This window comes from Panthera onca, chromosome C2 (genome assembly GCF_046562875.1).
Source record: "Panthera onca isolate mPanOnc1 chromosome C2, mPanOnc1 haplotype 2, whole genome shotgun sequence".
Classification (NCBI taxonomy): domain Eukaryota; kingdom Metazoa; phylum Chordata; class Mammalia; order Carnivora; family Felidae; genus Panthera; species Panthera onca.
In genome coordinates this window covers 90,769,086-90,783,795 of record NC_138347.1, presented here as the reverse complement: position 1 = coordinate 90,783,795, position 14,710 = coordinate 90,769,086, and the positions used below count along the sequence as shown (strand labels likewise).

Here is a 14,710-nt window from a genome sequence, read left to right as displayed (position 1 = left end):
GGCTTCTTGCTGGTATATTGGTCTGCTTCTGCTATAGGTAAAGAACTTTTTCTTTGGTTATTGGTTTTTTTTGAGTTTTGTTTCTTTTGATGTGAAACTCCTTGGGTTTCCTTGCTACTTTCACTCAGAAAAATGTGGGCCAGACTTAAGATATACCCATAGTAAAAACACAAAACAAAACAAAACAAAACAAAATGTGTCAAGAACATAGATATATAGGAATAAAATTCTTTTGTTATGACCTGAGTATAAATATTTGATCAAAGTGATGCAATTTGTCACCTTTAAGCTATACATTTTTATCTTTTAGTCATCATGATTCAAAATTATTTGTTCTGTGTTAAATTAAAAGATCATTCGAATATTTGCTAAATTGTGGGCAATTTGATGTAACTGTTCTATTTTAACTACTTTAGTTATAACCTTATTTGTAAAATAGAGTAATGTGCTACACATTAAATGGCATCTAATTTTACTGCTTAGTACAAACTTTAATTGTTTATATATATTTTTATTTTGTTATGACAACTAGCAGTGATTAGTCTTAAGTTCTCAATCACAGTTATTACAAAAAAGTGACCTTCAAGGCTAAACTATAAAATTTTGTTTCTCCCTACTGCAAAAAGTTTATGTATGAAGGTCTCTGAAACCCAATTGCATTTTCAACGGTGTAATTTTACCCCTTGACAACCAGCCATCTTGTTTATTTATTACTCTAGTTTACAGTAGCAGCAGACCATTCTCTACTGTTCTCACAACCACCAGAAAGAAGGATAATTTACCAGTGAATAATTTGTTTGAGTTGATTTATTGGATGGTCTTGAAAGCTCATTTTGACTGAGTGACCTTGGCTCTTAATATTTGGTCAATGCCAAACACATAATAGTTAGAGAATGAATATTTATATGTGGTTACATAGAGATGTAGTGTAAATAGTGACTGATGAGATTACTGATATGCTTCAGCTGTACTTGTGGCAAATAAAAGTATGTCCAAAAAAATTGCACACATAAGACACTGGTACTAGTTTGCAGGGGGCAAAGGCAGGTGTTAAGAATAAATGAGTACAACCATACCCTTGAACCTAGAAGCAGACTAAGGAGTATGCACTTAATAACCTGACTAAATTTACTCTTTCTCACTCTCTCTACTTTTTAATGTTTTAAACACCACCTCAAAATAACTAATGACTATGTAATTCTGATGATTTCTGTTAATATCTGCTATTTTTCTTTGTTGGAATTCTGGATGTTAATTATTTACCATTATTGCAAAAACTACAAATGACAAAACAAAGTAAAAGTCATTTCCATTTGATCTGGCTATGTACACATTTATTTAGTGAAAGCCAGACTCAGCAGGAAACAATTTCGATCTGTGTGGCTTGTTGCCACTTCCTGATTGTCTCACTAAAGGTAAAATGGTTGTTGGCAGAATTTCCTCCTGTTCCTTGAGAAACTGACAATGGTAACTTAGCTGACTTTTTAATTTTTTTATTAGCTCTGATAATTCATTAGCACCAATCACTTCATTGTAGAAGGAGGGATATTATTTCAAGGTGATGATGTGACCGAGGCAAGCACAGGCTGTTCCGCTATATCTGTAGTTTCATATATTCAGTTGTCATTTTGGTTCTTTTCTACAGTCACAAGTAATTGAGACCCATCTGATGTCGTTTCTTCTTTCTAATTTATGATGAATGTCCCAAAAGGAAAAAAAATAAGCATACGCTTTATAAATTGCATGGGTCACCTGTGTGGCCCAGTTGGTTAAGCGTCCGACTCTTGATTTCAGCTCAGGTCATGATCTCATGGTTTGTGGGTTCAAGCCCTGTGTCAGGCTCTGTGCTGACAATGGAGAGCCTGCTTGGGCTTCTCTCTCTCTTACTTTCTCTTGGCCCCTCCCCTGCTCATACTCACTTTCTCTCTCAAAATAAATAAATAAAACTTAAATAAATAACTTGTGTGATATTTGGCCTCAGCCTATCGGTCTCCAATTTTGGTTTTAGTTAGCATCAATTCCAACTTTTGTCCGGCCTATAGATAGTAAAGTGTGGGCATACTAGCAACCTGGCCCTGTGCCCTCCTGAAAAAATTCCAAATCCATCCATCTAAAATCCAAACAATTCCAAGAAAAGATTTAGTTCCCATGGAAATTCTGAATCATGTTAGATATCTAGTGGTTTGACCCAAACTTGCATTTCTGGAACTAACTGTTTTGTGTGACAAGGACTTAAACTCAAAAGCATTCTCTCAGAAATAGCTTACCTTGTTTGCTCAAACTGAGAGAAATTCAATAAGAGATTGGCCATCCATTGGGTACAATTTCCTAAAACTATGTTTAATATCAATCCCCAGTGTATTTTTGTATGGACTCTGACTATGTAACTATATTAAATATTGTATTTCATTTATTGATATTCCAAATCTTGTTCAAACCAGGAGTTCTTAATAGCGGAGTCTGCAACAAAATCTGGTTGTCTCTGTATTATCAGTGTTTGTCTCCTTAAGCCAGCTTCCCTTTGTCATCATGTCCTTCATCACCCTGAATACTTCATTCAAATTTGGTTTAAAGTTTTCTTTTTAGTACCTACATTAAACATTTTTTATTATGTGTATTTATTTTTGTGAGAGAGACAGAGTGCAAATGGGGGAGGAGCAGACTGAGAGGGAGACACAGAATCCAAAGCAGGGTCCAGGCTCTGAGCTGTCAGCACAGAGCCTGATGAGGGGCTTAAGCCCACAAACTGTGAGATCATGACCTGAGCTGAAGTCAGACACTAAACCGACTGAGCCACCCAGGCTCCCCAATACCTGTTTTATATGTGTAATTACATTGATTGAAATATGGTAATGACTTCCTATCATCTTCCTACTTTCCCATCCTAGTAATAGCTGAATGTATTGTGAATTTTTTTTTCCTTAAGTGTATTTTTAGGACAAAACCCTGTGCCCATGACAGGATAGTACTACAATCCATTTTTCTATGAGTGTTGCCTCACTGGCAACAATTTTAAAGTAGTGTTTTAAAGATTTTTTAAAAAGTATTTACTTATTTTGAGAGAGAGAGGAAGAGTGTGTATGTATGCAAGTGGGAGATGGGCAGAGAGAGAGGGAAGGAGAGAATCCCAAGTAGGCTCTGCACTGTAAGTGCAGACAGAGCCTGATGCAGGGCTCTAACTCACAAACTGTGAGATCATGACCTGAGCCAAAATAAAGAGTTGAGTGCTCAGCTGACTGAGCCACCCGGGTGCTCCTAAAGATACTTTTTTTTTTAATTTTTTTTTTAACGTTTATTTATGTTTGAGACAGACAGAGAGACAGAGCATGAACGGGGGAGGGTCAGAGAGAGGGAGACACAGAATCCGAAGCAGGCTCCAGGCTCTGAGCTGTTAGCACAGAGCCCGACGCGGGGCTCGAACTCACGGACCGCGAGATCATGACCTGAGCCGAAGTTGGCCGCTTAACCGACTGAGCCACCCAGGTGCCCCTAAAGATACTTTTAATGTTGGCTTATAATAGAACATAAAGTACCCTTCCCCTCATACTGATTAATTTCATTAAAGTTTTTTTTTTCATTTTCTCGGTTTAGCCAAAACATAATTAAACACACGTGTTATTAAATGTACAACTCCAACTTTCTGCCTCAGGAGGAGACTGATAAAAAATAAACCACACATGAATTTAATTCCTTCTAGGAAGCCTTTGTTCACTCTTCCAAAGCAACCAATAACCCGATCATGTAGTTGCAAACACAACACAGTGGCAGCATCTATGGCCATGAAAGTAGCCCCTGGTTCAATCTTGGCACCAGGCCGACATATGCTGTTGGGACAACTCATTCCACACAATATGTTCAAAGTCTTGATAGATTTGCATCTGTTTTTGGCTATCTGGATCACTGGGCAATATTAAGAATATAAGAAAATCTTCAGAATGTGTTGCCAGTGTTTTAAAAGTGGTCAATCTGATTCTTGTAAGCATGCCACTTTGGCACTTTTGCAAAAAAAAAAAAAAAAAAAAAAAAAGGATTTCTATTGTATTTAGTTTAGACATAACTAGCCACTGCCTCCTGGCATATTGCATTTTTAAATAATATCCATTTATCAGTGCATTGTAAAATCAGTGTTAGACTATTTATCAACAGTGCACTAGCTCCTACACTTCATTCTCTACCTGTTTGTTTTTTGTTTTGTTTTGTTTTGTTTTTGTTTTTGTTTAACTTCTTTAAATAACCAGCTGAGATGATTCACTGTGATTCAGACTAAAGAAACCAGCATGAAGAATAGAAAATGTAGGATAATAAAGGACTGTTGTTTCCTCTGGCTGAAATCGAATTGGTAATTTCTTTTTTTCTCTTTAGTGATGCCACAAGATATTTTTAAGATGACATTAAGTAACATACATTTTTCCCCCAAAATAATCTTCTTCTTTTAGCCACTGTGTTATGTGGAACATAAATCATACTTTTCCTTGTCACTATAAATCAATGAAGTCTAAGCCATGATTGTGCAATTATTAGCACCTTTAAAACTGTCATAAGCTCATCCATAGAAGAATAGGTTCTGTGAAATACATAGTAAAAAGCTATGTTTGTTTGATATAAAAATGTAGTTTTAGAGTATGACCAGTACATTTCACTATTAATTTAAGATGAAACTGTGTGAGTCTTTAAAAATACAGTCACAAAATACAACCAAAAGATAGAAAAATGGAAATAAAAATTTAAAACCTTTTTGGAGTATAAAACTCTGAAGAGAGGCCACAATAGTAAGTAGTAAAATCATTCTTTAAAATAAGACAGCTATATATTTGTGCAGGAGGTTGTAGAACAGACTTAACACATCTGAGTTTATGCCAAGATGAAACTCATCAAGATATGAAGTGGGAGAAGAGGTAGTTAGTGCATTTTCCAGGTTCTGGCAGGTTAGAACATATAGATTCAGTGGGGCAATCCAGAAGTCTAAGAGACCTTATGGAAAAGATGTGTATGAAGTGCCGGTAAGCTTCTGATCTGTTAGAAGGTGTTTTAGCTTCCTGTACCAACAGTCCTCAGGAGGAACAAGTTTTCTGATGACAACGTGGCACTTTAGAGGTCACGCCACAAAGCCCCAGGTAATGTGCTAAGTGTCTTATGTCCATTGTGACATTTAACCTTACTCTAGCCACATGAGCTGAACTGGATATTGTTAAGAGCAATTTAGAGATTAAGAAACTGTGTGGAGGGCAAGGGGTGGAGGGGTTGTGTCTTACTTAGGTGTGTACCTTTAAGTGGTTGGTTTAGGGCTTGAATATGGCTCTGTCAGATTCCAAAGCCCCTGCCCTTTTCACTATACCACACTGCTTCCCAGATGGCTTCAAGGGGAGAATGCTGCAATGTGATGATTGGCTAAAAGGCAGGAGTAGGAATATGTTTCCTTCAGTGTGTTCTAGAGCCTGTCCTGAACTGGCCTCCGTAGATCTCAATAATGTCTCAGTATCCACTGACTTGTACTTCCTCCTTCCTTCCCTCTCTCCCTCCCACCTTCTTCTCTCCTCTCCAATTAATATCACTACTGCTTATAATATCCAGCTCTGTTCTTTGTATAGCAAGATGGAAAAATGAAAGGGTTGAAGTTAGAGATAGATTCATCTTCCAGAAGGCTGAGGACTGGGGGAATAGGAAGGGATTAATTAGTAGCAATTAATATTTTTGTTTACGGATGGAACACCCTCAACAGCTTTAATATAGGGAGAGTCCCAGAACTTCCAAGAGTTGCATTTTAGATGACCTTGATTTCTGGGCAATTTCTGTCTCTCAAGTTTCACTTCTTTCCTGGATTTACTTAGAATATTTTTGTATACAATAAGCTCTTCAATTATCCTCATGAGGATTTATTTTATTTGATCCTTATTTATTCTTCATTTGTGGGTTATTTCTAACTAGATTAGGAATCTATTAAGGTTAGTGATTTAACCTTATGTCTTTCCCTTTCTCCCAGTACTTATAGGACAGAACACAAAATAGGACTCAGTAAGTTATTTACTGAAAATACATTTGTATTTTACTTTGAGACAGAGGAAAAATGCATTGTTTCTGTTTGAAATTTAGAAGTGCATTTCAATTGTTTCTTGAATAATATCAAGATAATTTCACTAAGCAGTCTCCATTATTTTGTATTATATTAAGGTTGATTTTCAATATTCATCACAAATTGATATGTTCTACTATGCTATAAAAAACTTAATGGTTGACTTTTCAACAGAAGCAAATATGTAAAAGGATCATTTTGAAGTTTGGCTGTTTAATTCCTTTACCCCTTTTTTTTATGTTTTTATGTATTTTTGAGAGAGAGAGAGAGAGCATGAGCAGGAATGGTGGAGAGACAGAGAGTGGGTAACAGAAGACCAAAGTGGGCTCTGTGCTGACAGCAAGGAGCCCGACGCAGGGCTCCAACTCACAGTGAGATCATGACCTGAGTCAAAGTCTGATGCTTAGCGGACTGAGCCACCCAGGCTCCCAGATTCCTTTATCCTTTACATTATCTCTTTCCTTGTTACTCAGAAGTTTGAGATCCAGCCCATGGAAAGAAAAAAAATGGCTCCAGATTAATAGGCACCACAAAATAACATTGCGAATCTTTACAGATGTGTATGCAAGGAGGAGTGTTATACAGTGTGGAGAAAATTTGAGAAAGTGAAAAGCAGCATCTCTGAGAATAAAATCATTAGTTATGGTATTTTGGGGCATGTCTTTAAAAAATGCATTGGTAGTAATTTATACTTAAGATTGTGTACTCTGATAATAGTAACTTCCATTTATATAGTTATTTATATGCTTGGAGAGTGAAATGACCATTTCTGCATTTTCCCCCAAGGAAGCTAAAAGACAGTAATATTAAGTAATCTATTCAAACTTACATTGATAGTAATTAAGTAGATGAGGCTCTTACCTGGTTTTTGATACCAAGACCTTGGTCTTGAGACTCCATGCGCATAAAGCTTCAAGATAATTGTATTAACTTTCTCTAAGAGAAATCTCTAACTCCCAGTTCGTTTTCTTTGGTCAAAGGGACTTACTACTTATTAAACCTGAACTGTGAAGAGCTTCAATTAGTCCTCTCTTCTCTGACATTCACTGTGCCTTAAATGAAGTTTTATACATATAGTCTTAGTTTTTATGTGTTATTGGCAGGCCATATTTTAATTCAATTTAGTTTAATTTAACTTATCATTACCCTAAAATAGCTTCTTTTCTTTTCCTTTGCAACTCTTATTGATTTTTAGCAACATTAGTTGATGCTCATTATATGCAAAACATTTCCCTAAGTGACTTTTTAGGCATTATTCGGGAAATATCTCTAAACATTATCTTATAATTCAAAATTCTCTCAACAAAATTTTTAATAAATGACTACCATATCTCAGGTATTGTGCTAGCATCTGGAGATACAAAGAGATAAAACATCATGCGGGGTTCTTTTCAGTCAAAGAAAGGAGAGAGACAAGGCAGATAAGGATAAAAACATTACAGATATTATGATGCTGTGATCAGTAGATAATTCATGCTATGTCAGACAGTTTTTGTCTGAGTAAATGGTAGTGAACAAAACTATTAGACAATAATCTCTTCCTTCACAGAGCTGACATCCTAACAGGAATATGTGGGGTCACAGCTGACTTCGATTTGGTGGTATTACTTTCTTATTTAAATAGACAAGTTCTAATTGGCATTAAAATGGCTATTAGGAATCAGTTATGTATACAAATGATTGAGTGAACATTGAAAATAAAGCTTCTTTTCAATTTGTAACCTAATACCCTTGAAGTGATGTATAGGGTGTGGTGTAGATGGCAGGTTTCCACTATCAGGGTTCTTTCTGGAACAAGAAAGTTCTTAAAGCTGTCAGTTCTCTACACCCTCACCACTAAGAAAGATAAATTCATTTAAAGCTAAATAAGGTAGAATGGTACAATTTGTCTCCCTTGATTCAGTAGTAATGTCTTCAATTCTGTAGTGTATGTTAGATCAGAACAGATTTTTCTTTCTTAAATGGAAGACTTTCAAGGATGTTGAACTTGTTTTTTCTGTTGTTCAGTCTTTCAATTCCAGTGTAATCTAAATGTGCTTTTTTCATCTTATTTTTTCCCTGTACAAAGATATTTCCTGTAAGTTCACCATACATTAACTTCAGTGAACCATCATATTTTAGGATAAATAGTATCTTTATAAAATGGCATTATTTTTATAATTGTGATTTAGGGTGCTAAATGTCCTCACAACCTCAAGGTTTCTTGTGATATCAAATAAGATAATTAATGAGTATATAATGTACTTTGAAAACACCCAAATGCCGAAACCTGTGAACTCCTACAAATGAGTTTATTCATGTTGTTAATTTCAGTGAACAGAAAGTTTATAAATGTGGCTATACTTTATAGCTCTCATGAAAACAACTTATCTCTACAGAATTTTCTTTTGTTACTGGATTTTTTTCCAAAAGTACGTTATTTAATCTCCTTTATTTATTTAGTAAATAATTGCTGAGTGTAAGAACCATGCTCTCCTCTAAAGAAATTAGCATATGAAATAGTCCCCATCAAATGAAGGTGAAAGACAACAAAGATCACTGTATTGGGTTGGTAATTCTATGACAGACATATTTTATATATCAGCTATAATTCTAACCTAGTTTTTCTTTTCTTACCACATCACCTCTCTACAGTACTTCTTAAACTTTAAAATGTGTGTAATAATCTGGGTAGCATGGAGATTCCTGGCTCTACTCCTAGAGAGATTTAGCAGGTGTAGGAATCTTCATTTTCATGAAGACCAGGTGTTTGGGGAGCTGGTAACACTTGAACTTCACTTGGAAAGAGTCCCTTTGTGATCTTTCCCTTTTGCCTGAAATTTTCCCAAGTGAAAGTCCCATATGGCCTCTTCATCTCTCCATCTGCTTATCTCAATGCCATGCTCTCAGGACAGCCAGTTTCAATTTATCAGGTCCATGTTCATTTCATCACCTTGACATGACATAATTCTCTGTCTTGAGTTTCTGACCTTGCTGGAGTCTCCTGAGAACTAACACCACCACTAACTGTTGCCTCACCCAGAGACTGACTCAAATGGCGGGGAATATCAGGAAGAAGATGAGAAGAAAATGCACTTCTCATGGTACAATAGAGGAATGCTTTTTAAACAAGATGTTAAGTCACATCGGCTGGGAAATGCTTACCTATAGAAGAATATTTTTTATAACAATTTATAAATATTAATCATTTAACCTTCATAAAAAATCTATGAAGCAGATGTTTATTTTGTTCATTTTATAGATTAGGATGCTGAGGCTCAGTAACTTACCCCAACATCACACAGCTACTAAGTGGTATAGCAGGGATTTGAACTCAGGTAGTCTGGCACCATGGTCTGGTGGCCATTATCACTATACAAATTCTGTCTTACTCTTAGTTAAAGGAATGTCCTGTGTTTAGTAACACCATTCATATCAAAATGACTTCCAGTAAGTTACACAAATAGAAACAAACTACAAAAAACAAAAATCATCCCCCAAGCAAAACAAGACAAATACTACATAGGATAGTATTTTCAAATCAAAGATGTATTTCAACTTCAAATTACAGGAAACTTTTAGAAAAGCAAAGGAGCCCATAGATGCATAACAATATACAGGAACATATCTCTTGTTCTCAGAAGAGATAACTTTTTTTAAAAATCACTTTTCCCCCAGAAATATAGAATACTACATGAAGAGCATGAATGTTTTAGTCAGAAAGATCAGGCTTCTAATTCTGGCCTGTCATTTACTTGCTTAATGAACTAGGACAATTTGCTTGTCTGAATTAACTCTCAGCTTCCATGAAATAGACATGACAATGCAAACTTTGGTGAATATTAAATGAGATAAATATGTCAAGTGCTCAATATCATGCCTGGAACATAGTAGCTGTCTCTCAATAACCAATACCTATTCACTAGTATTATTATTAGTAGTAATTATTATTTTTTTAAGTTTATATATTTATTTTGTGAGAGAGGTGGGGAGGGGCAGAGAGAGAGGGAGAAAATCCCAAGCAGGCTGTGTGCTATCAGCACAGAGTCTGATGTGGGCTCTATCCCACGAACCCATGAGATCATGACTTGAGCTAAAACCAAGAGTTGGATTCTTAACCAACTGAGCCACCTAGGTGTCCCAATAGTAGTAATTATTATTAGTAATAGTAATGGTAGCAATAAATTTAATACTCTTCATAGAATATAATGTTTAGACAGAATATTTTTGGTGGAATTAATACATTATAAAAGTTTAACTGATGTTGAATCTTCCTTTTTGACATCATGATTGCAAAGTGCTTATTTTGCTCCTTTGAGGATGTCTCTTCTGAGATGGACTCATTTATTTTCACCAGGTGATCAACCCTACACTCATCAACTGCTAGCCTTGGCGTCACGCCTGCGGGAGAGTGCTGAACTCTTCCAGTCAGATGAGATGCGTCCTGCTAATGATCCCAAGGAGAGAATTCCAATCCGTGTCCGAATGCTGAATGACATACTCCAAGACATGGAGAAAAGCTTCCTGGTAGAGCAAGTGCCACCAGGTTTTTATAGGTAAGATATGTTTATCATCTATATGTTTATGCCCCTCAATTAAATTTTTGTTTAACTTTCAGAACATGTACCTTCTGTGAACTGACACTATTTTTTAATGTAGTTATTATATGTAGTTATATGAGTAATTATCATATGTGCAATTTCAGGACCATTCTCCCCCAAATAACGTTTTGACTGCATGAGCATAGAATAAAGGAGATTGGTTCAGCAGTATCACATAGAAAATGATTAAGAATTTTTTTGACATTAAGCTCAGTATGAGTCAGATATGATATGGCTATTATAAAATCAAATGGAATTATAGGTTGTATTGGGAAAAATAAATGTTTTGACTGAATCAGAAGATAAGCCTATACTATTCTTCCTAGTAAGACCATATCTTGAGTATTGTGTTTAATTTTAGAAGCTACCTGTTAAGAGAAAGATATAGAAGTTTAATATTCAGGGAAGAATGGGATTCAGATGGATCTTGAAACAGCCAGGGGACCCAGAGATATTGGTTAGAGGTCACAATAGAATGATTCCTAGAAACATTTTAACAATTTTAGTGAATATTTTAATAAACAAATTTTGATATGGAAGGGTGATTCAATTTTGGCTTTTAGAGGGAAAATGGAGTTTAAAAAATTATAACATGTTTCACATATTATTATTTATTTAAAGTTGAGAGAGAGAGAATGAGCAGGGGAAGGGCAGAAAGAGGGAGAAAGACAGAATCCCAAGCAGGCTCTGCACTATCAGCGCAGAGCCTGACCTGGAACTCAAACCCACAAACCGTGAGATCATGACCTGAGCCAAAATCAAGAAGTCAGATGCTTAACTGAGCCACCCAGGCACCCCTACACACAATTAAGTTTTTGACTTTTCTACAAGACATTAAATATAAATACACACCCCTTTCTGTGTAATAGATGCATATATGATGTGTGTATGTCTATAACAATTTAATGTGTGTGTGTGTGTGTGTGTGTGTGTTTATGTGAGTATGTGAGAAAAGGCAAGAAACAAAGAAGTGTTGGAGGAATAGTGAGGCAGAAAAAATATTTGGCCCAGAACACTCATTAATAAAAGACTTCAAATTTAGACTTTTGCACTATATCAATTTATGTTTGTGTGTGTGTTTGTATATGTATATAACTATATATATACACACACACACACACACACATTATACACACACACATACATATATATATATATATATATATATATATATATATATATATATAATATACAAATAAATATAAATTAAAAATACCCTGGACTATACATATTCTACATGACCAAAGGACATAACTAAGACTAGAGAACTGAAACATAGGAGTACAAATCTTAATTACATATAAGAAAGAAATTTCTGAAAAGTAGTGTTCTTAAAACACTGAATGTGATGCTTTTATAGGGTAGTGAAATCCCTATCACTGTAGGTATTAAAGCATAGGCCAGATAACTTTAAGAACCTGAGTATTTCGACTATACAAGATTTAAGGTGCCCTTTACTACCAAAATTCTGTGATCTGACAAACACTTGATCTCTCTGCATCTCAATTTCTACATCTATAAAATGAGATAGTGGAATGAGACCTGTTTAAAATAAGAAACCTTTCCTACTTCTGATATTTGGTGATTTCCCTTCATGATTTTAAACTTAAATTCTCACTTAAAATCCTTATATCATTTCCGCTAACATTATGATTGTGTATTCTAAGACTTTGGGCAATGTTAATGTATTACAATGGATATTTGTAAGCACCAGAGACATAGCAGTTGTCTGAAGTTAATAACACTGGCTCTGATGAGGTTACATTCCCGAGGTAGGGATGGGGAAACAGAATGAACAAGGTAACTAAATAAAATATAGCTTATGGTAGATATAATAACTGCTAAAGAAACAATTAAACCACACTATTAAATTCAGCATTATTAAAAAGTCTTAATCAGAATAGGCACATTGTATTTTTAGAATATACAAATTTCCCTCAGTTTAAATTTATGAAAAATTCAGAAATTAATAAAAATCCTACATTAAGAATATAGTTTTATATATTATGATATAGTAGACTCTTTCACTATTTGCCTTTCTTGGCACTTGCACTCAATATAGAAGACCCCTATGGTCTGGGATATCTGTCCAGAGAACTTTGTATTACCCCTTAAATAATAAAAATGATTAAGAAAGTGATTAAGATCGTGATATTATAGCATACCTATATCCCAGTGTGCAAGCCTCAAAATGTTGATTATGTTAATGTTCTAACTCATGTAAGAAACTTTAGACTTGAAAGCTTGTGGTTCAGTATTTTGGCATTATTTTAAACTATTACTGCAATTATTAAAGAAATACATGTATGCCATAATTCCCTTTGGCTCCATTGATCCATTAATATGCCAATAGCAAACGGATTACAATAGATAGATGCAAATAGATATCCTCGATTTGAGTTATCTGACTTACCTTTATCCAAAGATGTCATGCATTTTTACTTCATTTCTGAAATATATAACATCATCCTACTTCATGTTTTCTCTTGGTAGAGAATTCATATTTCTAAATATTCTTGAAGGAAAAATTTTAGAATTACAACAAAATTTCTACTCTCAATCCTTGTAAGCTGTTCCTTTATGGGCAAGAAAATGTTCAAAGTAAAAAAATCAGTGTGATAACATCATATGCAGTTTAAGAAAATGGAAAAATTGATTAAAATGATAGCCATATGGAGTAAAAATAAAATTGTTAATTACATTGTATAAAAGAACATTTGGTGAGCAGGGTTCATTTTTTTCTAATGTTAAATAACCTTTAGAGATATTATTCACGTAAGAATCTCACTCTTAAACCTGATGGTGTTATGACAATCTCATCAAATATATAAGGAGGAAGTCAAAAGTAATTTGCTTTTTAAGAAAGTTGTTGACAGAAGTTCATTGTATAAAGCTAAATATTTCATTTGGAATTTGGATCATGTCCCAAAGGATACTGCCTCCACCAAAATATCGCTAAACACCGAAACGTTATTTTTGGAATATGTGAAGCAATTTTCTCCACAGTTTGGTATCAAAAGACTCAGAGATTTTGAAATCCTACAATGTTGCCTGTAAAACTTGTTGTTTTTCTCATAAATAAACGCTCATTGAACATTTCTCTATGCAAGCATACTGCTAGAAGCTGGCAATGTAAGATCCTTACCTTTAAGGAGTTTGAGTCAAGAGGTAAACTATCTACATCATAAATCAAAAAAAATTGGAGCCTACTTATGCAAATTTCCCAATGAATACTACAGGCAAGAAGTGCTGTTAGGATTCAGTGAAGAGAGAAATTATCTTGTGGTGGACAAGAAAGACTTTTTAGGGGAAGATGGAAATTTATCTGGGCTTTAAGGGAATTGTAGGATGCCCATTAAATTAGGGAGGGCTATAGACTGAATGTTTTTGTTCCCCCAAAATTTATATGTTGAAGCCCGATCCTCAGTGGGATGATATTCAGTGGTGGGACCTTTGGGAGGTGACTAAGTCATGAGGGATTAGTGCCCTTATAAAAGACTCCACAGAGCTCCCTTGCCATTTTCTGCCTTGTGAGGACAGAGTATCTGTGGACCTGGAAGTGGACCCCCACCAGATGCCACAACTGTCGGGACTTTGATCTTATACCTCCCATCCTCCAGAACTGTAAGAAATAATTTTGTGTTGTTTATAAGCCACCTAGTATGTAACATTCTGTTATAGCAGCCCAAACTGACTAAGAAAGGGGGAGTTTCTAGGAGAGGGTGGTGTGAAGAAAGACACAAAGGAGAGGCTGTGCATTGTATACTGGGGAGTAGAGAACAAGAAGTGGGATAATTTCAATGGCTATTAGGATCATAATTATGGAGAGGTATTAAGGAATCAACTTGTGGAGTACTTTGAATTTTCTGTTGAGAGGTTTGAATTTTATTTTTTACACAAAAATGGCCATGAAGAAATCTGCATCATTAGGAAGACTTCTCTGGTGCTCCAGATAGGGTGCCCTGGAGCTGGAAGAGAACAGAAACCTTCAGGAAGATGCTGGGTGTAAGCACAGCATGGTGTGATGAGAACCCGATTTGGCATATTGCTATCAGGAATG

General features: G+C 35.3%; 1 protein-coding gene across 10 annotated transcripts in view; it reads left to right on the top strand.

The window, feature by feature from the left end:
* Nucleotides 1-14,710, top strand: part of NAALADL2 (N-acetylated alpha-linked acidic dipeptidase like 2) — a 1,341,335-nt gene that overhangs the window by 1,282,258 nt on the left and 44,367 nt on the right. For all 10 annotated transcript variants that reach the window (XM_078432146.1, XM_078432147.1, XM_078432148.1 and 7 more), the window contains one exon: nucleotides 10,407-10,605. In XM_078432146.1, the coding sequence (XP_078288272.1) occupies nucleotides 10,407-10,605 (199 nt within the window). The remainder of the gene's footprint in view (nucleotides 1-10,406; nucleotides 10,606-14,710) is intronic.